The sequence below is a fragment of the Hyaena hyaena genome, unplaced genomic scaffold (assembly GCF_003009895.1).
Source record: "Hyaena hyaena isolate Hyena2069 unplaced genomic scaffold, ASM300989v1 scaffold_459, whole genome shotgun sequence".
Taxonomy (NCBI): domain Eukaryota; kingdom Metazoa; phylum Chordata; class Mammalia; order Carnivora; family Hyaenidae; genus Hyaena; species Hyaena hyaena.
The window spans coordinates 760,371-786,671 of record NW_024081093.1 but is presented as its reverse complement, the minus strand read 5'-3'; the positions used below and the strand labels follow the sequence as shown (position 1 = coordinate 786,671).

Sequence of the window (26,301 nt, the reverse complement as noted above, 5' to 3'; positions counted from 1 at the left end):
AGTGATGGAGCGAGAGGTATCCTAGACTGTTGTGATGCTGTCAGACAAATAAACGAGTGTGATGAGTTTTGGCTACTTCTAAAGGGGTCGTGATGCAATTTAAACAGCTTTAGATTGATTTCTTAATCTTAACATAGACAATTGAGTAATTTGAACCAAGAAGGACTTGGAAATCTTAGTGCCTGTGATGTCGTACCGTGGTAGATAACACCTTGTATTAAATGAACCCTGTGGCAAATGATGCAGTTATATAATAGCCATTCCAAACCAGGCCATTTTTCTCTTTGGCATCGCACTTTAGGAGAGTGTTTATCATAATACAGTATTTATTCAGCTGCTAAGGAAAAGATGGTTAATTCTTACCTTTTTACTCGGGGCTTTTTGAATATAAAGGTTACTCCCAGGAGAGGGTCCTGATGAATTGGCTGTCGGTAGCTTCACATATGCCGTGGCTCCCCAACTTCCGCGGCTCGGGGTCACCCGGAGGACTTGTCAGAACACGATCGCTGGGCCCATAGAGCTTCTGACCCTGGAGGTCTGGAATAGGGCCGGGTAATTTGCATATCTGACAAGTTTCCAGGGGATGCTGATGTGCCTGGCCTGGGGACCTGTGCTTGTTTTATAGTTTTAATTTGAATACTCAGCCAGGTGCGGGAGCTTCTCTTCACCACTGCCTTTCATAGATGGGTCTCCTTAGTTGAGTGTTGGTGCGTGGTCGTGCCGTTCTGGGGTTGTGGCTTGGTCACTTGAAGTTCATTGCTCAGCCTCTGCCTCTCGGGCCGCTGTGGCTGAAGAATGTTGGCCATTGCATAAAACCATAAAAAAAGAAGAGGTACATTCTGTGTCGTCTTCACTTCACAGGCAGGTATAAATTGGAACAAGTTTTCCAAGTTTGTGATGCCTCAGAGCATCAGTTTTTGTACTGTTTTGAACAATAGAAGTAGAGTTTAAAAACTGTATTCGTGTTCTCCTGTTTATCCTTGAGCAGCTAACCTTCTCTGCTCTGGGGTAACAAGAAGTGTCTCGTTCTGTGAAGTGAAAAACCGGATAGTCGTGGTGTGGAGCCCCAGAGGGTAGAGTAAAGCTGCTGGCTCTCCCCTGGGCTGGGGGTCTGGCTGCAACTAGGCTGCCCCTTGTCATAGCCCCTCCCGACTCTCTGATGCTTCCTTCCTTATGGTGGGGGTGGGGCTTCTGATCTGAACCCCTTGGTTTCCTCAGGGCAGCTTTTTGCTGCTGTTGGATGACAGATACCTGCTCATTTGAAAGCCAGCTTCTATTTGGAGAACGCAGGTTTTAGGTCCTAGGAAATAGCATGTCTGTTGGATTAAAAATACTGTTAAAAAAGAGAGAAAACCAATATGTAAGAAATAAAAACTTGGCGAGAAAAAAAAATACTGTTAAATGATAGAAGTCTCAGGAGCGCCTGGGTGGCTCAGTCAGTTAAGCATGTGACTTCGGCTCAGGTCACGATCTCCTGGTTTGTGAGTTCGAGCCCCACGTTGGGCTTTGTGCTGACAGCTCAGAGCCTGGAGCCTGCTTCGGATTCTGTGTCTCCCCCTCCCATGCTCATGCTCTGTCTCTCTCTGTCTCTCAATAATAAATAAATATTTTTAAAAAATTTTTTTAAGTTTCAAAGAAGAATATATTTCTTGTTAATTTCACTCTACAACTGTACATTTCCTTGAAGTTAGCTGTGGTTCTTGTTACAGAGTAAAGTTCTCTATTAGGCCTTTAGAAATAAATTCTTTGAACTTAGCCATGGGGACTGTCACAGCTTGGGCTCCATGTTGCTCTAGAGTCCATCCAAGGAAGCTAGACTGGGTAGAGATGTGAACTCAAAACAATTATAGTTTTCAGTTCTGTCAGTGCTTTTGCATTTGTAAGCCAGAAAAGGAATAAAAAGTCCAGACTTCAAGGGCGCCTGGGTGGCTTCGTAGGTTAAACCTCTCACTCTTGGTTTTGTCTCAAGTCATGGTCTCATGGTTCTTGAGATTGAGCCCTGCGTGGGGCTCGGTGCTGACAGTGCAGTGCCTGCTTGGGATTCTCTGTCTCCTTCTCTCTCTGCCCCTCCCCTTCTCTTACGCGCACTCGCCTTCTCTCTCAATAAAAATACTTTTAAAAAAGTCAAAACATGAAAGTTAACTTCAGAATAGAAAGTTGGAAACAGGACCAGTGGGTGCTTGGTGGCTCTGTTGACTCAGTGTCTGACTCTTGATTTCAGCTCACGTCATGGTCTCACGGATTGTGGGTTTGAGCCCCACACTGGGCCTTGTGCTGACAGCGCAGAGCCTGCTTGGGATCCTCTCATCTCCCTCTTCGCCCTTCCCCTGCTCTTTCACATGCGTGCATGCATGCTCTCAAAAATAAATAAATAGAGATTTTTTACAAAGTTTAAAAGAATAAAAAAATTAGGACTAGCAAGTCAGAGTAGAGCTCTTATGTTAACTGTAACATTGATACCGGAGTCGTCTTTATATTTCAGTTAAAACCTAGACATCTTTCTGAAACTACGTTATTAAGAGATTTATGGGAGGGGATCAAATAGAAGAAGAAATCAAACCAATGAAGGCCTGGTTGTTAACTCAATGAATATCGAAGAAACTTGTTGGTAAAGAAGGATTTCTGTATAGTGAGTTGGGATAAGACTGAAGGAGGGAAAAGGCTAGGGCACACATAGTTCCCAGGAGGGAAACCAATTTTTTCTCTTTTTCAAAGATTTTATTTTTAAGTAATCTACACCCAACATGGGGTTCGAACTCACAATCCTGAGATCAGAAGTCACATGCTTTACCTGCTTAGCCAGCCAGGTGCCCACAGGGAAACCATGTGAAGAATAGCAGTTGTTACAGAGCCTTTTTTTAAAATAAAAAACACTTTTGATTTTAGAAGAATAGAAATCTACAGTGCTTTAATACAGGTGCAACAAATCCTGAAATTGGTTTGTGAAAACATTGAACCTTATATTGAGCACAGAGGTATCCTCGTTAGGTTGACTAGGAAAAATAATACAAAGGAAGACAGGAACACTGAAATTTCATCCTTATTTGATTTTTTTTAAGTTTATTTATTTTGAGAGACAGAGACAGCATGAGCCAGGGAGGGGTAGAGGGAGTGGGAGAGAGAGAATCCCAAGCAGGCTCCTCGCCGCCACCACAGAGTCACCTAAGGGGCCCGAACTCAGGAAACTAAGATCAAGACCTGAGGGTAAACCAAGAGTCAGAGGCTTAACTGACTGAGCCACTCAGGCGCCGTGTTTGATTTTTTTTCAATGCTGAGAATTTTGAGATTTTGAGGATCATGAGATAATCCTGGCAGGACAAGTTTTCCCTTCCTCTGTGGCAGGTTACTTCTCCCCCATCCTCACCTTTTTTTTTTTTTTTTTTTAATTTATGTCTGAGAGAGAGAGAGAGACACTGTGAGCAGGGGAGGGTCAGAGAGAGAGGGAGACACAGAATCTAAAGCAGGCTGAGCTGTCAGCACAGAGCCCGACACGGGGCTCGAACCCATGAACCGTGAGACCATGACCTGAGCCGAAGCCGGACACTCAACCGACTGAGTCACCCAGACGCCCCTACTTGGTTGTTAATTAAACATTTTTTTGGTTAATCTGATAATTAACACAAACATTTTGTTAATTTGCCTAAATTTTTGAGAGGGTGAGTGTAATTTTAAATTTATACCGGTATAGTTTTCAAAAATACCTATCTGTATGCTTTATTTTACAATTTATTTCTTACTGTTTTCTGAGTGTAGATCCATTGTTAAGTATGCTGCAAATTTAACTTTTAAAACCTGTCTCTTGCCGTAGTATTATTTAGTGTTAATCTCTCAATCTGTTGAAGGACTTAAGGACTCTTGCTTAGTAACATACTGTATATCATGGTTTTCCTGCACCAGCCTTCCAGTGATTTGATTGTAACTTAATAACCTTTTGTTGTATTTTGACCAGGTGATCTAGTTCCTTTTGTATATTTTTATGAGCGTGCAACCCAATGTGGGTGTGCTCCATTGGAGTGTGGACTAGATCATAAATATCCTCAACTTAATATGACATATACTAGATGCACTCTTTTTTTTTTTTTTTCAAGTAGATTTATTTAGTTTGAGAGGGAGCATGAGTGAGTAGGGGTGGGCAGAGAGAGAGGGAGAGAAAGGATCCCAAGCAGGCCCTGCACTGTCAGCACAGAGCACAAGGTGGCTTGATCCCACGAACCATGAGATTGTGACCTGAGTTGAAATCAATAGTCGGGCACTTAACTCCCTGAGCCACCCAGGCACCCCTATAAGCACTCCTTAATTACTCTTCATTTTCTGCATATCAAATTATACTGTCGTTTTTATTACTTAATGACAGATAATTCAGAAATCATTTTTGTGGCTTTGGAGTACATTCTTTTGGCAGCAGCTTCTCTTCCTAATGATATAGGTTGGTGCGTCAGTATCTGTTTATGTTTTCCTATGGACACCGAACAGTGGGAGAATGTGAGTTGGGCTCATTGGTCATAAGGAGGAAGGTTCTAGGATTCAAATTTGGTCTTGGCTTGCACAAAACACAGAACACATGTTCATAGTACCATTATTTGTAATGGCCAAGGAGGAGAAACAACCAGATGCCCATCAGCTAGTGAATGGATGAACAAAATGTGGCATGTTGTTGTGGTGGAATATGTGCAGTAAAAAGGGATGGAGTGCGGGCACACCTCAGAGATGGTGCCGGTTCTATTCCAGCCCAGCGCAGTCAAGGGAATACTGCAGTGAAGTGAGTCAAATGAGTTCTTCCGCTTTTCAGTGCACATAAAAGTTCTCTCTGCACCATCCTGTAGTCTGTTCAGTGTGCAATAACAATGTATATGTCTTAGTTAAGAAATACTTTGGGGCGCCTGGGTGGCTTCGTCGGTTAAGCATCCGACTTTCGCTTAGGTCATGATCTCGCGGTTTGTGGGTTCGAGCCCCGCGTCGGGCTCTGTGCTGACTGCCAGCTCAGAGCCTGGAGCCTGTTTCAGTCTGTGACTCCCTCTCTCTCTGACCCTCCCCTGCTCATGCTGTCTCTCTCTCTCTCTCTCTCCTAGAAATAAATAAAAAAATATATATTAAAATTAAAAGAAAAAAAAAAGAAATACTTTATTGCCGGGGCACCTGGGAGGTCCAGTTGGTTAGTCAAGAACCTGACTCTTGATTTCAACTCATTTAGGATCTCACAGTTCGTGAGTTCGAGACCCACATCGGGTTCCACACTCATAGTGCAGAACCTGCTCGGGAATCTCTCTCCCTCCCTCTTTCCCCCTCCCCTGCTCTCTCTTTTTCCTCTCAAAAGAAATAAACTTTTTAAAAAATGCTTTATTGCTAAAAACTGGGTTAAATGACTGAGCACGATTCACCATAGCAAATATAATGATGATGAAAAAGTTTGAAACATTGTGAGAATTACAAGACCTGACAGACCCAGGGGCACCTGGGAGGCACAGTCAGTTAAGCTTGCGACTTCGACTCAGGTCATGATCTCACAAGATGTGACAGACCCAGTGGGAGCAGGTGCTGTTGGAAGAATGGCACCCATAGCCTTGCTTGATGCAGGGCTGCTGCAAACCTCCAGTTACGGAACCCGCGGTGCCTACAGAGGGCAGTGGAGCAGAGTGCGACACCAGATTGTCTGGGTCACACTGCGGCAATGTGCCAGAGCCTGGAAACATGCGTGCTGGCAGGAGCCGGTCCCTTACACTCTGCGTGGCTCTGTTTATGTTGGGCTGAGCCAGGCAGCTTCCTGGAGATAGGAAATAAGTTGATGGTGGTTGCAGGGTGGTGGTGGTGGTGGTGGTGTGTGTGGGGGTGTGTGGGGGTGTGTGTGTGAGCGTCGACCTGACTCCTGAAGGCACGGTTTTCTTTCTGGGGTGAGGAGAATGCTCAGAGTTGGGCGTGGTGACGGTGTTAGAATTCCGAATATACTAAACACTGTCAGTTTTTACAAGGATGAATTCTGTGGTATGTAAATTACATCTCAATAAAGCTGTGATCAGAAATCGCTCTTGGATTATGCATGTATGTATAATAAAAATTTAATGTGAGAGCGTAGCAAATATTGTCAGAAACTCTTCATTCTGTAATCGTGTATGAAGGAAAGGGTGGTGTGGTTTGTAGGAAAAAAAGATCAAAAGATTGCTTCTCTGGTTGAGAGACCATTGACTTTTTATGTTGAACAGTGATGTTCTTTTTGTGGTCTGCTTGTGATACAGTTTCTTTAAATTCAACAATCTCTTTAAAATAGGTCAGTCTTACGAAATTCGGATGCTGGATAATCGGAAAATGGGAGACATGCCAGAGATTACTGGAAAATTGGTAAAGGTAAGGATGGTCCATTTTCACTCCTGACCGGTGCTGATGGCAATGACTGAAAAAAGTAGCAGGTTTGACATAGAAGTTTTAGGTTTTTTGCACAAGCGTTTTTATTTTACAATTACCGAATTTCACTTGAAGAAGTGATGGCTGTATTGGAACTCCTGAAATTTTGAACTGTGTTCTGTTTACTTTTCTACAAAACGGAAATGATAGCAGTCCCTGGGTGAAGCGAGTGTGATGGCCCTGTGGACACCGAGGCACCGCAGTCGCAGCTGTGGGGGAAAACCTACCGCCAGAGCAAAGACTTCAAGTTGTTCCTTTAAAAGTAAAAGAATAATTTGGGGCGAAATGTTAGTTAATATGAAACTTTTAAAATCCTTTTATTTCACCTCTTAAAAATTCGCCAAGTGAGATTGGAAGTCTCTGCACCCCCTGCATCCATGCCCGATGTGCCCGAATGAAGGCAGGCAGGCCGTCCGGGGCCAGGAGGCGTGGCGGTCGGCTGGCTGGGCCCTTCCTTTGAGGCTCAATCTTCAGAACCATCCTGTTCCCTCCAGTGTCCAGCAGGGTGGCCTGGCCTCTGCCCGTCACACAGAATGGGGTGCTACAAACTCGATAGCATTACAGGGCAGGACTTCTGGAAGAATCTTGAGGGAAGTCAGAACAGCCATAGGGTGAAGTGTTAGCATGAGAGAAGCAGGCCTTTGTTCTCTTGACGCTTCCATCTTCCCACAGGGAGGCATTCGGGGGCCTGGGCACTTCAGAAAGGTGTCCCATTGGAAACACTCCCCCCTGGGGATCTGCCTTTGGGGGACAGATCTGCGGGGCAGGCAGCTTGGGCCTATCCGGGAGAGCCGGGTGCCCAACACCTGCAGGTGGAGCATCTTTGGGCTGTTTTAGTGCTTCTCCCACTCCTGGGGGCAGGAGGACCCCAGTCCTTTGGGAGGTTGAAGGAAACAGATGGGTGTCTGCTCTCCACCAGTCAGTTGTCTTGCCAACTTGGAATGAGTTCCCAGGCTTTTGACTCCCAGGGGCTGTGCGTTTGGTCATTTCCCTGGAGAGCGAATCAGGTCAGACACCCAGCTCTCATTTTCTAGTGTGTAGGAAGCTTAGAAATGTCAGAGACTTGCGCGGGGTTCCCTGGTCACAGGCGGGCTTGTTGTGAGGCCATCGGGCACCCTGGCTCACCTTCAGGCAGATCTGCCAATTGTATCATATACCCAGTTAAAATCCAATCAGTATTATATAGTTTAAGGGAAGATGTGGATGAACTCTTCTGTCACTGTGCAAATTACATTTGATGACTCTCAGATGCTGGTTTAAAAAAAAAATTAGGGACGCCTGGGTGGCTTAGTCGGTTAAGCGTCCGACTTTCGCTTACGTCATGATCTTGCGGTTTGTGGGTTCGAGCCCCGTGTCAGGCTCTGTGCTGACTGCCAGCTCAGAGCCTGGAGCCTGTTTCAGAGTCTGTCACTCCCTCTCTCTCTGACCCTCCCCTGCTCACGCTGTCTCTCTCTCTCTCTCTCCTAGAAATAAATAAAACATAAAAAAAATGTAAAAAATCAATGTGAAAGTGTTGAAAAGTTGTTTAAATTGTAGATTTCTATACAGAATGAAGTAAGGCATTATATGCCCTGTATTGAGAGCCTTAAAACTGGATCCAAACACGTTAGGACATTACTCAAAGACAACTTGTATGGTAAGATTTAAACCTAATCCAGAGGTCGAGTGGTATGATGATACATCCACGTGTGTTGACCACGTGGTGGTCCTGATAAACATGTGTACCACAGGCGCCCGTGGTAAGCTTGTTGAAAATACCTGTCAGCTTAACTCGAAATGGCAGGGTCAATTAAGTTGTTGCTTGATTGCTTTAAGTTCTGCTTCTTGGATTTAGTTCCAAACTAAAATATGTAAAAGCATCCAATACACAAGATTAACGCAAGTTAAGAAATTAAGGCAAAAACATCTCTTCACTGGGAGATAAGTGAAGTGTCGACAGTAGAGAAACCATCCACTCTAAGTGCAGAGTGGATGTTTTGCTGACATTAAACAGGCATATTCTTCCTAGACAAGGGTGCTTTTTGTTTTAATATAATTTATTAAGTTGGCTAATGTACAGTGTGTACAGTGCGCTCTTGGTTTCAAGGGTAGATTCCCATGGTTCATCACTTCGATACAACACCCAGTGCCCTGCTCCATGCCCATCACCCATTTTCTCCTCTCCCCCACCCCCCTGTCCACCCTCAGTCTGTTCTCTATATTTAAGTGTCTCTTATGGTTTGCCTCCCTCCCTCTGTTTGTAACAATTTTTCCCCTTTCCTTCCCCCATGGTCTTCTGTAAGTGTCTCGGGATCCACATATGAGTGAAAACATATGGTATCTGTCCTTCTCTGACTGACTTATTTCACTCAGCATAACACCTTCCAGTTCCGTCCACATTGCTGCAAATGGCAGGATTTCATTCTTTCTCATTGCCAAGTAGTGTTCCATTGTATAGATAAGCCACATCTTCTTGATCCATTCGTCTGTTGATGGACACTTAGGCTCTTTCCATAATTTGGCTATTGTTGAAAGCACTGCTATAAACAGTGGGGTACATGTGCGCCTATGCATCAGCACTCCTGTATCCCTTGGGTAAATTTCTAGTGACAAGGGTACTTATTTCAAAAGCATCAGTTTCCCTGAACAGTTAGCTTACAGATTGGAAGGGTTAAGTTTGAAAAGGTCTTGGGACACCTGGGTGGCTCAGTCTGTTAAGCGTCTGACTTTAGCCTAGGTCATGATCTCACCGCTTATGAGTTCGTGCCCCGCGTGAGGCTCTGTGCTAACAGCTCAGAGCCTGGAGCCTGCTTCCGATTCTGTGTCTCCCTCTCTCCCTGCCCCTCCCCTGCTCCCTCACTCGCTCACTCTCTCTCAAAAATAAACATTAAAGAAAAAATTGAAAAAGTCTTAAATCCATTTCATCTTCCACTCGATAAGCCACACATCTGATATTTGGCGGCTGTGCCAGGATGCATCCAGTTAGAGCTTGAGAGCTTGCCTGGGGTTCAGAGCAACAGTCTGCTATTGCCAAAGACTGCACGGTGAATTTCTTAAAAACATCACATCCTTTTTTATTGCAATATCCCTGAAGTATTCTGCTGCAATCTAGTGTCTAACTTCCTGGCTCCTTGATCTTTGACTTTGCCGTGGCGGGGGAGTCTTGGGGAACAAATGCTGGGTCGTCAGAGGTGCTTTGGAACTTGTTGACAGTGCCTAATACCCTCGATGATGTGCTTGCTTTGCCTGCTTTTATGTTAGGGCCTCTCTTCCCTGCTGGCTCTCCGTGGCTGGTCTCTTGCTGCCTTACTTTTTTTCCCTTTGAATTTCATTTAAATGTTTTTAAGTTTTCTTTGTTTTTATTATTATTTCTTAATGTTTATTTTTGAGAGACACAGAGCACAAGCAGGGAAGGTCAGAGAGAGAGGGAGACATAGAATCTGAAGCAGGCTCCAGGCTCTGAGCTAGCTGTCCGCACAGAGCCCGATGCAGTGCTAGAACTCGCAAACCACGAGATCATGACCTGAGCTGAAGTCAGATGCTCAACTGACTGAGCCCCCCTGAAGCCCACTTTAAGTCTTAAATACATTGCCACTTGTCAGCTCTGGTTCTCTTTTAATATTCTTTAGTATTAAAGCTGATACCTATATTCTCACACTATTTTCACCTGAATTTGTGAAGAATGGAAGAATGAAAATCATGACATTTCTGTGCTGCCCTTTATTTTGAGCTCAATCTGTTGGTAAATGTGACCCAAGGCCCCCGCTAGCCTGTGCACCTTCACTGTGAAGTTTTTGCTGCCGGCGGGTGGTGGTGTGAAGTGGGTGCTGGTAGACCGCCTGGGCAGGCCCTGCAGATGTGGGAGGCAGGCGGGCATGAGTCAGCGTGCTCACTGTGCCTGTATGGATTTCCACTTCGGTCCGAATGACTTTTTTGGACTCTTTTTAAACTACAGTTGACCCTTGAACAACGAGTGTTTGAACTGTACGGATCCATTTACAAGTTGTTACTCAGTTGTTATTGTTGTTATTCAACTGTTGATGTATCAGTAAACTGGTCAATGGTAAGCTATGAAGTAGTTAAGTTTTGGGGGAGTCCAAGGTTCTACGTGGATTTGGACTTGTGTGAGGATTCAGTGCCTTCTAACCCCCATGCTGAATACGATCATGTTGTTGCATCATGAGAAAGTTACTTATAAATGTGTCAGAAACGTTAACTAGTGTAAGTCTGGTATCTGAAGACGTTTGGATGACCTGTTTTCCTGTTTCTGGAACCAAACAGTAGTTGGCCCCTGAATCGTGTGGGTGGTGAAGGAGGGATGGGTGGGGGCAGAGAGCTGGCCTCGAGCGTGTGGAGTAAGGTCTTCCCTAGAACCGGAACTGGAGTGTTGGGATAAAGTTTACCTGTGGGTCACCCCCCGCCCGCCCTTCCCCCCTTCCCGCTTACCTCAGATAACCTCTTGGAAGTAAAATAGTAGAGAATGATACGTGTTCTTTTTTTGGTGAGTGTAGGCAGATTCTCCCCCCGTTCCTTGACTCTCTTTTATTTTTTCATTTTATTGAAATATAAGTAACATGAAGTGTTCTATTCATTTCAGTTGTACAGTATAGTGATTCAGTATTTCTGTGTATTACTTTGACTATAAAAAACTCAGTTATTAACTATTATTATTTTTTAAAAATATTTTTATTTATTTCTAGGAGAGAGAGAGAGAGAGACAGCGTGAGCAGGGGAGGGTCAGAGAGAGAGGGAGTCACAGACTGAAACAGGCTCCAGGCTCTGAGCTGGCAGTCAGCACAGAGCCCGACGCGGGGCTCGAACCCACGAACCGCGAGATCATGACCTAAGCGAAAGTCAGACGCGTAACCGACTAAGCCACCCAGGCACCCCTATTAACTATTATTTTAAATAGTTTCACCGTTGTGCCTGGGTTTCTGTCTGCTTATACTGCCCTTTCACTTTTGTAATTACCATGAGCATCTGGTGCTTTCTTCATAGAAGTCGAATTCTTGCTCTCTGATTTTATGAGTGTGTACCTTAATTCTGAATTGCAATGGCAAATTTTTAAATAAAAATTTTGCCTAAGTAATCATTTTATTTGTGCTTTTTATTTCCGAGTTGTAATTCTTTGCCCTGGATAATTATACCCACAATCCACATATTCTAAGAACAAAGCAGTCCACTTAGAAAATGCTTAAAGCAGAAGTTCTTTTGGTACACCCTCTATTAGAGGCTGTTGCACGAGAAGTGACAGCGCTTCTGCAGGTGAGCTGGCCTAGTGTAACGCTCTCGCCTTCCCCGCCCATTCCGTAGAGCATCATAAGGGTCGTGTTCCACGACAGACGGCTGCAGTACACCGAGCATCAGCAACTTGAAGGCTGGAAGTGGAATCGTCCGGGGGACAGACTTCTCGATTTAGGTACGAGCGGCTGCAGAAGACTCTGGAGAGGTGACGCCAGGCGGTTAGCCGTGCATGTTGCCGTGTTGGCCCCATGTGCGATCGCGTCGAGAGAGTTTGGGTGTTAGTGGGTCCCGTGTGCCTTGAGTTGTTCTGCGGTCAGAAACACAGTGGGTATTTGGTGCTAAAAGGACCTGAGCCAGGAATTTTGAGTTTTTAGCCATTTACTGAATTCTCGATTGGCGCATCCATCAGCCGTTGAATGAACGGACATGGAAACTGTGGTGGAGGAAGTGTCGCGCACATTGGGTGGGCTCTGGTGTTAGCGGGGTTGTCCATGGGAACAGGGGAGGAAAAGGCTAAGTTGTAAGCTTTTTGATTCTTTGTAGCAGATGAGTTTCTGTGTAATTTCTGTTTCAAATATAGATATTCCAATGTCTGTGGGAATAATTGACACAAGGACAAATCCAAGCCAGTTAAACGCGGTGGAATTTCTGTGGGACCCTGCAAAGCGCACATCTGCTTTCATTCAGGTTTGGAGTTTTACGTTGTTAGAACCATGCTAACCTAGTCCCCTAACGGGCCACGGGTGATCTTGAATTCTTGACGCACGGTGTCCTCTTCCTTAAGTGCTTGTTTGCAAACAATCTTGTAATGTCTCCTATGTATATATTTTTACATTTACAGATGCATAACTACGTATGTATATAAAGTTAAGTTGGAGTTAATCTGCTGAATCTGTCATTTATAGACCAACCTGTTACTCAAATATTACCTTTACCATTGGTGATAATAATGACATCTATTTTTCCCAAGACACATTTCTCTAAAACAAAAGCTGCTTTTTTTTAAAGGTTATTTTTATTTATTTTGAGAGAGAGAGTGCAAGTGGCGGAGGGGCAGCGAGAGAGGGAAACAGAATCCTAAGCAGGCTCTGTCTGCACTGTGAGCACAGAGCCTAACTTGGGACTCATGCTCACAAATCACAAGATAATGACCTGAGCCGAAACCAGCACTCGGATGCTTAACCAACTGAGCCACCCAGGTGCCCCCAAAACCTGCTGTTTAAAAGGGTAGGATTGGGCGCCTGGCTGGCTCAGTCCATAGAGCACGTGACTCTTGATTTTGGGGTTGTGAGTTGAAGTCTCCCATTGGGTGTAGAGTTGACTTAAGAAAATGAAAAAAATAAGAGTGAATTTGAAAAAGTAGTTTCAAGATTCCCTCTACCATTGTTTAAAGACCTTCTAATATTGAAAATATCAAACCCCCACCAAAGTAAGAAAAAGAAGAATAGTAAATCCTTAATATACCCATCACCTGGCTTCAGCAGTTGTTAGTAGTTTCCCCAGTTTTTGTTATTGATGGAGTACTTCAGAGCAACTCCCAGGCATTTCATCTCGCCCATAAATATCCAGTTTGTATCCCTAAGAGATGAGTTTTTTAAAACCGTAAGTATAATGTGTAAAATATACTCAGTAGTAATTTTTATACCCCGTATGTTCAAGTTTGTAAGTGGTGTCATTAAAACTGCTGAGCTGGATCATCTTTATGTAGAAAGGGAAATTGCTTAATTGTTGATCAGCCTAAGTAGGCTCTGATTTGTGGGAACTGTAAAGAATCCTTAGTATTTTATGTTTTTGTGGTCTGCCAAACATTATCTCCCAGCAACTAATAATCACTGGGCACGTGGTTCATGTTAGCCAATATTGTAGGAGTGGTGGGAAATGAGCATTGTCCTCGGTGAACTTTGAAGGCCGACACCAGAGTTTAGATCACACAGGCAGGGTGAGTAGTGGGCTTTGGGGAAGGTGGCCACAGCCCGGGTGTGTAGGCACAGCAGTAGGTGACGAGGTGGCAGGAGAGGGTGGACAGCAGGCTCTCAACAGGGATGTGTGCAAGGCAGAGGACCCAGAGCGGGGGTAGGAGACTACAGTGATTGGAAAGAGGCCTGTGTTAGAGGAGAGGAGGCGTTGGACTGGGGAAGAGCTCGTTGCCAGGCAGCTCAGCATAGCCCAGTTGGATTTGTGAAAGGAAAGCCGTACAGAGAAGTTCATGACCGCCATCCGGCTAATGTGCAGGGGTTGGTTTGAAAAGGTGTTGAATTTCTGGCTGTGGCAGGACGTCTGAGGAGTAAAGTAGAAGGGGACTCGGTAGACGGTGCTTTGAGTCCCTTTCAGCGTGAGCTGTTTCCCAGGTACACTGCATCAGCACCGAGTTTACTCCCCGGAAGCACGGCGGCGAGAAGGGGGTGCCTTTCAGGATCCAGGTGGACACCTTTAAGCAGAATGAAAACGGAGAGTACACGGACCACCTGCACTCAGCTAGCTGCCAGATCAAAGTGTTTAAGGTGAGAGGTCGAAACGACGCGCTTAGTGATAACTGAGTCCCAGCTTTGCTTGTGAACTTGCCGTCTTCGGCCTGCTGCACGAAATCATCTGCTCTGTGTTTAAGCCTAAAGGTGCAGACAGGAAACAAAAGACTGACCGAGAGAAGATGGAGAAGAGAACCGCTCATGAGAAAGAGAAGTACCAGCCGTCTTACGACACCACCATCCTCACAGAGGTAACGCGGCAGCGTTTCGGGTTCCGGAGAGAACACGCAGCGGTTTGCACAGTAGCACCCCCTCTGAGGAGGAGTTTCACTCCAGAGGGTTGGGGGAGATTGGGTGGTAGATTGGCATAATGTTCTTTGTGAAACTTGTGGGGGATATATTTAAATTTGGGGATTTTAATAGATTAGTTTCCTGGGTGGGGTCTTGAATGAAGATGCTGAAATCCCAATCAGGTCTCAGAAGCAGACCTTACCGACCTTGAAGTTGGCAAGAGCTTAAGTTGGGGCCTAGAATGTCTGATTTTTGTCACTGCTGGGGTTTTGCATTTTCTTTAACTTTGAATCCTGCCAGTCATAACGTTTATTTAATTGGACTGCAGAGACATAAAACAGGGTATTAGATCTTTCTTTGTATAATGAAAAGACATTGATCCCAATCTTTGGTGTTTGTCCAGATGAGGCTTGAGCCTATAATTGAAGATGCAGTTGAACATGAGCAGAAAAAGTCCAGCAAGCGGACTTTGCCAGCAGACTACGGTGATTCTCTGGCAAAGCGAGGCAGTGTAAGGGCCTTCTGCTTCTCTTTTCATTGTGCAAGAAACCTTGTGCAGTGTTAGATATAGGACCAACTTCCACTGAAAAGTAAAGCCAAATTTGTTTTTGATGTCCTTGTCTTGATTTAATTTGCTTTTTAGACTTCCCGCTTTCTGTTTGTTCCTCACTGAGGAAAATTTCCTAAATCTAACACTTTAAAACAAAAGTTGGCCATATTGGGTGGTTTTGGAAGGAAAATCAACACTCAGAAATGTGTTCCCTCCCTTTCTCCGTCCCTTCCTCCCTCCCTCCCTCTCCTTTGCACACACACTTCCTTCAAAGAGCATTAAAATTCATTGAAAGTACTTTCATTAGTAAAATAATTATCATTTTTGTGTAATTAAAAACGGTTTTGCTTTCTCGTGTGTATAACTGATAAGAAAATGCAACAGATCTCTAGAGAAATGATGGCAGCAAGCTTGACGTTAACATGCAATACTTTGTGTCACATTTCCCTGCATGTAGTAGAAGGATGTGTGTCTGTCTGTGCTTTTAAAAGCCTGTTTGGCAGCACTGGTAGAAAAAAAATCTTCGCGTCAGTGTTTCCTCTTGGCTCCTGCATCATGACTTTATGCTGCGGGCCACAGCGGTGCACCTCGCTGCACTCAGACCCGGTTCTCCCCACATGCAGTGCAGGGTTTGGGCTTTGTCCCCGTAAATGCAGCCTGTCTGTATTTTACGACACAGCTCTTCATCTAACAGCACACAGAGGACTCTCTTGCTATTTATGGTTAGATCACCAGGTACCCACAGGAAATGGAAACACAGAGCATTCAGTAATTTTTCAAAGTAACTGGCATCATCTGTATTCATGGCTACTCTGTTCATCATGGCAGTGTTTGTAAAATCAAGGTGCCAGACATGAAATTTTCACTCTTACACATGTATGTGTAATGCTCTGTAAAATATGAAAGTCACGGGCCCTGTCACAAGAACGTCCTTTCCAGATGAAGGCATTGAGCGAAAAGATTTTCAGTGCTTCTTTGTGCAGTAAAGTGGACGGTGTGGACCTCTCGATGGGGAGCACACCTACTGCATTTTTTGATGTGGATCCGAGGTTGTATGGATGGAACAACTGTATGCTCCCTCCCCCACAGGGGCCCCCTTTGGTTTTATATTTCTTAGTCCTCTTCTCATTTCCAGCTGAGGACTCACAGATAGTTCTTAGCAAACTTTTCTGGGGAGATCCTAGTAACTCACGTCACTTTCCCTTTCTTGTTAGAAACTATTAAATTAAAAAGAATGCATTCTCATGACTCATAAATTAAATCTATTATAGTCTAGAGCTAATCTGGAAATGGTAGAATTGTTGATAAATTATTAATGATTCTTAACTCAAGTCTAAAGTATGCAAAACGTCAGCAGTTCACTGGCCTGGGATTTCACATCTTCCTAGAGTGTGTTGCTTGCTGCCCTCGGCTGTAGTTAGTTTGGGTAAGATACTTGTAGGGGGTGGTTAGAGCTCCTCTTTGAAGCCTGTGTAAGGAAAGCAAGGCACAGATTAATCCCTGTACGAAAGTCCACAGCATCGCACAGATTTCTGCAAGTGCCTACAGAGGAAGGCCGGCATTTCGTACAGCTGTTGGGTCCTGACGGTTGGCCCTCGCTAGGGAAGGAGGTGAGGCTTCCCTGTCACCAGGTGCTGTGTGACATGGTCCCACGCTTGCTGCAGGCCCGGCTGCTGGCTCCAGAGAGCCGCTGCACTACAACCGCCCTAACGTGTCTGTCGTTGGTCTTTGCCTCTGAGCTGTATTTTACTGGCTCCAGTCAGTGCTGCCAGTTTCTGCGGTCTAAATGGGTCGGCATTTTCAGTCTACCTGGGGAGGGACTTTGTTCACAGTGTGCCCACACCAGTCCACGCCAGATACCGCTGGAGTCATAATGAATTACAGACTTCCCTCAGGAACCTAGGCACTGCACCGTTGCTTGCTTTTATTTTTTATTAAAAAAAATTTTTTTTAATGTTTATTTTTGAGAGAGACAGAGTGTGAGTGGGGGAGGGGCAGAGAGAGAGAGACACACGCGCGCACACACACAGAATTGGAAGCAGGCTCCAGGCTCCGAGCTGTCAGTACAGAGCCTGATGTGGGGCTAGAACTCATGAATTGTGAGATGACCTGAGCCTAAGTCAGATGCTCAACCGACTGAGCCACCCAGGTGCCCGCTTACTTTTATTTTTTATTTATTTTTTATTTTAATTAGTTTTGAGTCATCTCTACCCCCAGCATGGGGTGCCGAAACCAAGAGTTGCCTGCTCTACTAACTGAGGGCAGCCAGGCGCCCTCCCACCCCCAGCTACCCCCATCGTTTGAAGACAGGGAGGCATGACGGGCTAGAAGGAACACTGTAAATCTTGAGTTGAAACTGTAGGAGAAACCTATAAAATACCCCGGAGCAGGCCTTGCTGTTTCGTCCAGCCTGGCCAGTGAAGAACTCGGCACCTGCTATTTTCTGAAAGTCGAGGTCTCCCACCAGGCCCAGTTTTCCCTGGTTTCCTGGTGCTGAGTGAGTCAAGCCTCCTACTTATTCGGCAAGTTTTCGATGTCAGCTCTTAGCAGCCCTGCTTTTCTCCTGTTAAAGGGATCCAGTTGTGTGAAAGTGAAACGTGTGTTCATGGCGGATCCGTCATTTTGGCGTCCCTGCCGTATTACTGGGCATGTTCACTTGAAGCCGTTGATGGCTTCATTTCCTCAGATGGCTGGCCGTGAGTGGCGGCACATTTGGGGGGGCTCGCTCTGACAGGCCTACCTTGTTTAGACGTGCCTGTTATGCTGCATCATAATAGTGTGCGGTGTAGCAGGAGAACCGTCTTCCAGGCCGTGGAGAGGGCGCTGGGCATGGGGCAGCCAGGAGCTACCAGAGCTGCCAGTGGGCTCCTCAGACTGCAAGGTGAGGAGGCGTCGCTGTCACATGGAAAGAGGAGCGAGGCGCTGGTGTCAGAGGAGTGGGCACTGCCGTGGGAAGGGCCGGTCATAGGGACGTCAGCGCCTGCAGGAAGTTTAGTGGTGCTGTCCAGCCACATTAGATTGCTGTTTGAAAGCTGGTAGTAGTTGAAACACTGGTCATTTTTCCCATTTTTGAGGGGATACATAATGGGTAGTTGATTTAAGATAAAGCTATGACATCACTTTTTGAAGTGACTCCCGCCACATCTAAATACCATAGCATTTGGACACCCACTGTTGTTCATTTAAAAAAGTTCATGATGGGGGCCCCTCGGTGGCTCAGTTGGTTAATTAACCGACTTTGGCTCACATCAGATCTCACGGTTCATGGGTTTGAGCCCCACATTAGGCTCTGCGCTAATGGCTCAGAGCCTGGAGCCTGCTTCCCATTCTGTGTCTCCCTTTCTGTCTGCCCTTCCCCCGCTCCTGCTCGCGCGCTCTCTCTCAGATAAATAAATGTTACGAATAAATAAAAAGTTCTTGATGATGCTCTGTAGTTCTGTCTGAAATTTTACCCCACTCCTCCTTAATCTGGCATCTCTCCCACTCACCATAAATAATTTCATCCCAATACGACAAACTCTTAGGCCTGAAAATCTTTGGATGATCACCCTAGTTACTTTTTATGACAGACTTATTCAAACTGAAATTAAACATTTTCTCTGACCATAAGGCTCTTAAGTCAGTTGAGAAGTTTTTTTTAAGTAAACTCTGCTTGAACGCACGACCCTGAGATCAAGAGTCCGGTGCTCTACTGACTGAGCCAGCCAGCTACTTCTTGTCGTTACCAGTTTATCAAAACAACAAATTGTACAAATTTTAATGAACAATAGTTAAATATGAAAATAGAACTGTATTGGAAATGCATCTTGAAGGACGAGACAGGGTGGAACACAGTCATGTTCTAGATTTTTTTTTTAATAGAGACGAGTAACTTTTAGATGTGCTTGCTTTTCTTTGAGCCGTGTCATTCAGGTTTTGAAATTCCTTTTGAGTCAGTTGCCCCAAATCCCAGTGACCTAGTTTTATGACCTGGTGGATTACTGGAGTAGGTGTCAGCTGACATTAGGTCTTCCTGAAGGTTTTGAAGGCAGGGGTTTGAAAACTCCCTGACATACACAGAATTTAGAATTGTGTACTTTTTACTCATCCTAATATCTTTCGGTCTTTTGCTTTGTTTGGGGGAGGGTCTTCTGTACCCTGGCCATGGTGAGTCAGGACGGCTTTTTTGTGTAAAATGGGAGAAGAGTGATGTGGAAGGGGGCCTGGAAATGGGGGTGTCCTCGCGCGGATGCGATCTAGATGGCACATCAGGGAGTCGGGTTTGGACTCCTGGCGGAGCTCAGGTTCGGTTGCCCTGACCTGCTCAGCACGCCTCTGACTTGCCTTTCCACCTCTCCTACTCTTAATAGTGTGTCTTTGTGTCTTCGTCTTTGGTCCGAATGGTGCCTAGGACTGAAAACTGCCCTGGTTCTGTGGTTCCTTCCAGACAGCATAAGCTTTGAGCACGTGTGACGTGTAGACGGGTAAGAGGACGTAGGCAGCACGGTGCACAGCTCGTGTGTTTCGATGCTGGGCCTGTGCGCGGTGCTTGAGGATGACTAGTCCTGGAGGAGTCAGGGAGGCACAGGACACCCAGGGGTGCTGGTGAGGGTGCTCCTGGGGGCAGAGGGCAGAGGAGCACCAGGGGGACAGAGCCACCGTCCTGGTCACCACACGTGTTGGATGTCGCTTGTGAATCCATCCTTGCCTCTGCTGCTCTTAAACCTCGATAGGAACCTGTTAGACCATTGCCAGAGAGGAAGGTGCGAGCTCTCGCGAGCCGGCCGTGCCTAAGCGTGCATTACAACGCCCATGTGTGTTTCTGCTGCCGTCCTCACTCCAGGCCTTCCCTGTGATGACTCTGTGTGTAGACGCAGGTGGCAAGGAAGGACTGATCTGTTTCTGTGAAGTTCCTCGATGAGTGTCAGTGTCTTGTGTTTTATAACCTCACATTTGGCCAGACTAGAGAGTGACTTACAAAAATATTTCTTCCATGTACTTCTACCCACATCCCACTAATTTATTTTTGTTTCTGTCCTTAGTGCTCTCCGTGGCCCGATACCCCCACAGCCTACGTGAATAGCAGCCCTTCCACAGCGCCCGCCTTCACCTCCCCGCAGCAGGGCACGTGCAGCGTCCCGGACAGGTACTGCTTCGTGCCGGCATGGCCCCTGGCCGCCCGGGCCTGCCCCCTCGGTCCCTCCTGCCCCGCCGGCGGCGCCCGCGCGTCCACCCGGACCTGCGACTGTAGCCGTGGGGGCCCCGCTGCCTCGGTTTGCTGGGAGCACTGTCCCTTCGTGCCTGCCCCCTGGTGCCTCGCACGTTCCCAGCTGGACATTGTAGAAGGGGGGGCGTCTTCCAGAGCCGTTCTCGGTGAGAGAAAGGACATGAGTGGGGTTCCTGGGTGCAGGAGGACAGTGAGTTCCTGAGGCGAAACGGGCCTGCAGACGTTGTGCTCCGAGCGCCCCGCAGCGGGGGCCGCGTTCTGCCCTCCCCGCAGCCCTCCTGTTGCTCACACTACGTTTATTGGTGCGTCAGTGAGTCTTTAAACTAAAGGAACGGCTTTCCGTGCGTAAAACCTTACTGTGGTTCTAGGCCTGGAGGTGGCAGGCTCGTTCCGTTTTCCTCGCTGGCCGCGGTGGCGCCTGTGAACCTGGGGGGGTGGGGGGGCGTCCTGCAGGTGCCCCCGGAGCCCCCCTCCCTGGGCTCCGTCGCAGAGGCCCCTGTTGTCGGCAGGCACCTGCTGGGAAGGAAGCTGCGGGAGACCCCAAGGGACCGGGGCCCTGCCCGCCGTGACAGACAGCAGGCCCGGGGCCTTAGGGACGCAGAAACTCGTTTCCTGCGGCCGTGGAGCCGGAGGCGTGGGGTCGGGGCGGTTCTGGCCGGGGCTTTCCAGCTCACGGCTGCTGCCTGACAGTGTCCTCATGCGGTGGCGCGGACGCCTGGGGGACCTCGCTGTCCCGGTCACCTCCCAGCGGCCCCGCCGCCTCGTGCGGTCATGCAGGGAGGGTGGGGATCGACATCCACATTTTGAGGGAACACAAGCACCCGGTCTGTGGCAGGTTTGGTGGAAGATCAGCAAAAAGGGGAGCGGACCAGTGGGCGGCATGGCTCGTAGATTTCTGTGCTGTAGGGGCAGGGGCACACTGGGAGACTGCACTTCGGGGGGATCGGGGACTGCTGCGTCCCCGTGTGGGGGCCCTTCTCGTGTCACAGCCCAGTCCCAAGTCCTCTTGGGCGGTGGGACGGTCGTGACTTTGGAGGCGGGCTGTGGGCTCCCTCACTGTCCAGAAGCCGTGCTCTCCAAGTGACACACACCTTCCCCATCCCAGTGGGTCCAGGAGGATAGTCCCCAGGCGGCACTGGAACTGGAGTGATTGTTGGGGCGCCTGGCAGCCCAGTCAGTTAAGTGTCCAACTTCAGCTCAGGTCACGATCTCATGGTTCATGGGTTCGAGCCCCTCGTCCGGCTCTGTGCTGACAGCTCGGAGCGTGGAGCTGCTTCCGATTCTGTGTCTCCCCCTCTCTCTCTGCCCCTCTCCTGTTCACTGTGTGTCTCTCTTTCTCTCAAAAATAAATACACATTAAAAAAACAAACAAACAAAAAAAACAACTGAAGTGACTGAAGGACAGGTGCTAAGAAAGGAGGCAGAACACAGGAAGGTGCCACCCTCTGCAGAGTCGTCTTCCTCTTCATTTTACCTTAGAAACCCGCCAAGAGTGGCCCCCGTTTGTTCTTTCGCTGCTTTGGATGTCCCCGTCTTTAGTCATGGATAAATGTGTTAAGTAAGGGATATTTTCCATTTTGGCTTAGGACCATTATACGATTTGTTGTAGCTCCTTAGTAAAGTGTGTGTGTGTGTGTGAGAGAGAGAGAGAGTTTTAAACTATTCACCTTGGCTTCTCATATTTTTTCCTTACTAACATGAATGAGTAGCCTTCATTTTCCTGGTGCCCGTGGAAACCATGTTTCTTAAAACTTGAAGTTCTTACCAGAACTGCCAGAGGAGGAGGAGGAGGTGCAGAGTAAGCATCTCCCATCTTAATTTCATCATCCCACTCACCCCCTGACCAGCGGCGCCCACATTCTTAATTTGCAGATCTACATGCTCGGTCCCAAATGTTGGGTTAAATTCACCCTTTAATGTCTTGATATACATCTATGTGGATAATAATCCTCCTTTCCTTCCTTCCGTTCTCCCTAGCAATTCTTCTTCCCCAAATCATCAGGGAGACGGAGTGTCACAGCTCTCTAGTGAAGTAAGTATCTTGGGCCTGAACCTGTCCGGTGCTGCGAGGGTCCTGCATTTCTAAGGCTCTTCCAGGGCCTCAAGTCACTGTTTGGGTTGCTGAGTGTCAGTCACACCTACGCTCCTCGTGGGCCGCCTTTTACTTTAAACTTGTAGGGTTTCTGTGTTTTATGTAAATGTTCTTCATAACATGCCAGTGACTTGGATTATCTTTTGTAAGCTTGTTTTTTCTGTTTATGTTCATTTCCTTTGTTAATAGCAACTTCAGCCTTCAGCCACGATCCAGGAAACACAACAATGGCTGCTCAAAAACAGATTCTCTTCTTACACAAGACTGTTTTCCAATTTTTCAGGTATGTTTTGTGTGTACATCAGTGTTTTGTACTTGTTTCTGTACTTCCATTGCCCTTCATTTTTAAAAAATTTTTTTCAAAAATCTTGAATTCTGGATTCCTAAGAAGTTGTCAAACCGCGTTCTGGGGAGTCCCGTGTGCCTGTCACCCGGCAGTGCCCGTGGTACCATCCTACTGCCTATTGTTGCGGGAAACTGACATCCGTTCAGCCCGCTGCCTCACCCGTCTGGCGAGCCTTCGTTTTGATACAGAAGTACATGGTTCTGTGTGTTGTTATTCATCTTACTAACTTCAGTTTGAAATAATTTTTTCCCTACTGTAAGTTGCCAAAATCATACAGAGATGTTCTGTGTACCTTCGCTCGGTCTCTCACATGATTATAGAATGAGTCAAAACCAGGAGATTGCATGGGTGTCTGTGTTTAGTTCATGTCATCTTACCACACATGTGTTCCTGTAACCACTACGGAAATGAGGAGACTTCCACCATCCCCAAGAGGCTCTCCTGTATGCAGTCTCTCCTCCCCACTGCCCCCCGGACTCAGGCAGTCCTTCGTCTGTTTTGTCTCTTGGATTTTGTCATTTTGAGAATGTTATTATGTAGATGGAATCACGCTTATGTGACCTTTTGATGTTGGCTTTTCCCCCCCCACTCAGCCTAATGCACTTGAGTCCATCCAGGTGGTTGTGTCCATCAGTAGTTAATTCCTCCTCATTGCTGTGTAGGAGTATCTGGTACGAATCCACTCGGGTATGGTTTTCATACACCTCAGTGTCTCCGTGCAGAGTGAGCTGTGCAGAGGGGTGTGCGGACGGACTCTTAGAAGGGGCCGAGCCGGGCTGCCCCATGCAGGGCTGCCCCAGGTGGGGCTCCAGCAAGCCTGTTTAGAGGGACACCCATAGATAACGCCACGCAGGGCGGGAGCAGCATCTCCCAGATCCTGGGACCCTTTACCTTACCCCTGAGCTAAACACCCTGAGCCTTGCCGGCCCACAGCACCCTGGTGGTGACCCTGCCTTGCCTGTGGCACCGTGGGGCCAGGGAGACACGGCGTGAACCTTCGAAGAGGACGGGACTGCGCATGTGCAAACCTGGCCACGGGGAAAGCTTGATGGCACAAAGGACCCGTCCTCCCATTCTGTCAGCCACTTAACTGCAGTGTCGTGCAGTGATCAGTTGTTCCCGGGCAGCTCTTTGTCGCTTTAAAATTACACCCCTGGATGAAAGTCTTGCTAGCTGATAACCACATGTTTACAGGACTACTGACGACGCTTTTTATCTGCGAGAAATTGGCAATTTACAAAGCCTGGAGCCCTCCCAGGAAGACACAGGATGCGCAGAGCACGGACAGCTCTGGCGGTGGGAACTGCGGGAGGTGCCCCGCTCCTGCGGGCAGGGTTGTAAGCTCTCTTCCCTGCGAGCAGCGCTCGCTCACAGGCGCGGCCTCCTGCCTTTTCTTGCCCCGGACCTTCCTGGCAAAGGACGGGGGTGGGGCTGCCAGCCCCGAGCCTCTGGGCACTCACCTCCGGAAAAGTCTGTGCACACGAGTGGCCACCAGGTTCCGTGTGCACCATAAGGAGATGCATGCGCACCTCTGGTCGCAGCTGTGGGCCCAGGAGAAGCAAGAGTATGGACACATTCAGGCACAGAAAGTAGAGTATGATGGACCTCCAGGTCACTGACCCCTCACTCTCCCCCTTCTCTCTCGTATTTTAAGGCAAATTGTATCTCCCATGTCACACATACCAACAATCAGTGGGGGAATTCCTCAGGTATAACGTGCGGTTCTGTGCCACGCATGTGTAGTAAAACCAGCTGCGGGACAGTCACGCTTCCCGCAGGGGGCCTGCGTGTTGAGGCCGAGTCCTAGCTCTGCTACCAGCTTGAGTGACTGGGTGGGTCCCCAAACTCTAGACTTCCGTTTCCTCATTTTGTAAAACATTATTATTGTGATCTCAAGGTTAATTAGCTGGGGTCAGACTCCTGTTTATCCACACTCCTGCCAGACAGCCAGAACAAGGTAGTACAAGTCAGGTGCTGGGAGCAGACCATCCTGTAGGCCACGCTCCCTGATCTGATTCACCCGCCTTCGGGCCCCTTCTTCTTTTTTTTTTTTTTTAACGTTTATTTTTTGAAAGAGAGAGAGAGACAGACTGAGCATGACCAGGGGAGGGGCAGAGAGAGGGAGACAGAGAATCCGAAGCAGGCTCCGAGCTATCAGGACAGAGCCCGACACAGGGCTCCAACGTGAGGTCATGACCTGAGCCGAGGTCGGATGCTTAACCGATGGAGCCATCCAGGTGCCCCAACCGAGCTCCTAGAACACGGAAGCATTTGATTTTGGCTCTCTGGGACAGGGGCTGTGTGTGCTCACTCTGTGTTTGCGTAGTTAGCAGACGTGGGCACGTGGAGGAGGCCGCGATGTGTCGGCCTCAAGGGGCAGGTCACTGCCGAAGACAGATGCTGCCAAGTGGCTAGTCCACCCTGTTTTTTCCACGTCTTTGAGAAGAATCTCTCTTTGCTGTTCTCCAGGTGCCGACTTATTAAAACTGACAAAGGAGGATTTAGTACAAATTTGTGGTGCAGCCGATGGCATTCGGCTCTATAATTCACTGAAGTCAAGGTAAAATACTGTGTTGAAAAGGAACAGTTTGCTTGAAATCCCGATGCACCCTTCTCTCGAGAGGGGGTGGGGGCTGGCGTGTGCCGTGTGCACAGGAAGCAGACCCGGATACGGTGCAGGCACAGGTAGACTGTAAGGCTTAGGGTGCACGTGGGCAGTACTGAGTTCTTGAGGATGACAAGGTTTGTCGCCAAGAAAACAGACGTTAGGTGAGCGACACAGAGTATCGTTTTCCATGGTCATGTGACTGCTGCCAAAGAGCTGCTGAAAACGTGAACTTGTCATTGTGATTGGAAATGATGGAATTGTAGATTGTCCTGGCATTTAAGGCCCCTTCACTATCATTGCTGTTTCTAGACTTGTGGGGTGAGAATTCCACTGAGAGTGAATCTTACTGATTTTAAATTGCTGACTGAATCTTGAAACTTAAATTTGCCAGCATCTGACAGGTCACCTCAGTGGTTTAGAGGCCAGATCATCAGATGCCACGACCTGTGATGGTTGGTGTGAGGCGTGTGTTTTCACCTCTTTCTTGGTGAATCGTCCTGTGCACCGAAACCCTCCTGCACAGCCCCCTGCGGAGGGAGGTAGAGCTTAGATTGCTGTAGTTGCCCGGCCCTCTCCCGGGCTCACGAGCCACCTCCTCTGCTTGCAGGGCAGTGCGGCCCCGCTTGACCATCTACGTGTGCCAGGAGCAGCCGAGTGGTGCCCCGCTGCAGAGCCCGCAGCTGGCGGGCGGCGGAGGCGACAGCAGCGGCGGCGGGACGCCCTACGGTGGGTACCGGGGACTGGGGACAGCAGACGGCGCGGCCCGGAGTCCTGCCGGCGGGGAGGGGAGGGGAGGGGCGGGGCAGGGCGCGCAGGGCAGCCAGAGGCGGGCCGGGAGACAGGAGCCGGCGGCCAGAATATCTAAGGAGCGAGAGCCCAGCCCGAGTGCTCTCTCGGGGTTTGCTGCCTCCCTCCCTCCCGCACCTCACGTTGACCGAGACGAGGACTAGGACAGCAGCAGCGTGGCGAGAAAGCAGGAAGGTGTTACTTTCGGTGTTTTTCCTCTATTTTCCTGACCAGGTTGGTGGGGGAGGGGGTTGGGGGACACTTAAAATGTCACACCGGCACCGATTCTTGTGCACAACAGCCCTGAGCGTGAGGACTGGTCTCCGACAGGCAGCTGG

At 47.8% G+C, this 26,301-nt stretch overlaps 1 protein-coding gene across 2 annotated transcripts in view; it reads left to right on the top strand.

Moving 5' to 3' along the window:
• The window catches only part of UBP1 (upstream binding protein 1), a 53,613-nt gene that overhangs the window by 20,011 nt on the left and 7,301 nt on the right, over positions 1-26,301 (top strand). Inside the window, exons 3-13 of one of the 2 annotated variants that reach the window (XM_039253742.1) lie at positions 6,263-6,339; positions 11,689-11,794; positions 12,200-12,306; positions 13,968-14,120; positions 14,225-14,335; positions 14,779-14,886; positions 19,947-20,050; positions 22,109-22,163; positions 22,413-22,506; positions 25,039-25,129; positions 25,785-25,903. In XM_039253742.1, the coding sequence (XP_039109673.1) occupies positions 6,263-6,339; positions 11,689-11,794; positions 12,200-12,306; positions 13,968-14,120; positions 14,225-14,335; positions 14,779-14,886; positions 19,947-20,050; positions 22,109-22,163; positions 22,413-22,506; positions 25,039-25,129; positions 25,785-25,903 (1,125 nt within the window). The remainder of the gene's footprint in view (positions 1-6,262; positions 6,340-11,688; positions 11,795-12,199; positions 12,307-13,967; positions 14,121-14,224; positions 14,336-14,778; positions 14,887-19,946; positions 20,051-22,108; positions 22,164-22,412; positions 22,507-25,038; positions 25,130-25,784; positions 25,904-26,301) is intronic. The other variant, XM_039253743.1, reaches the window with a different exon arrangement.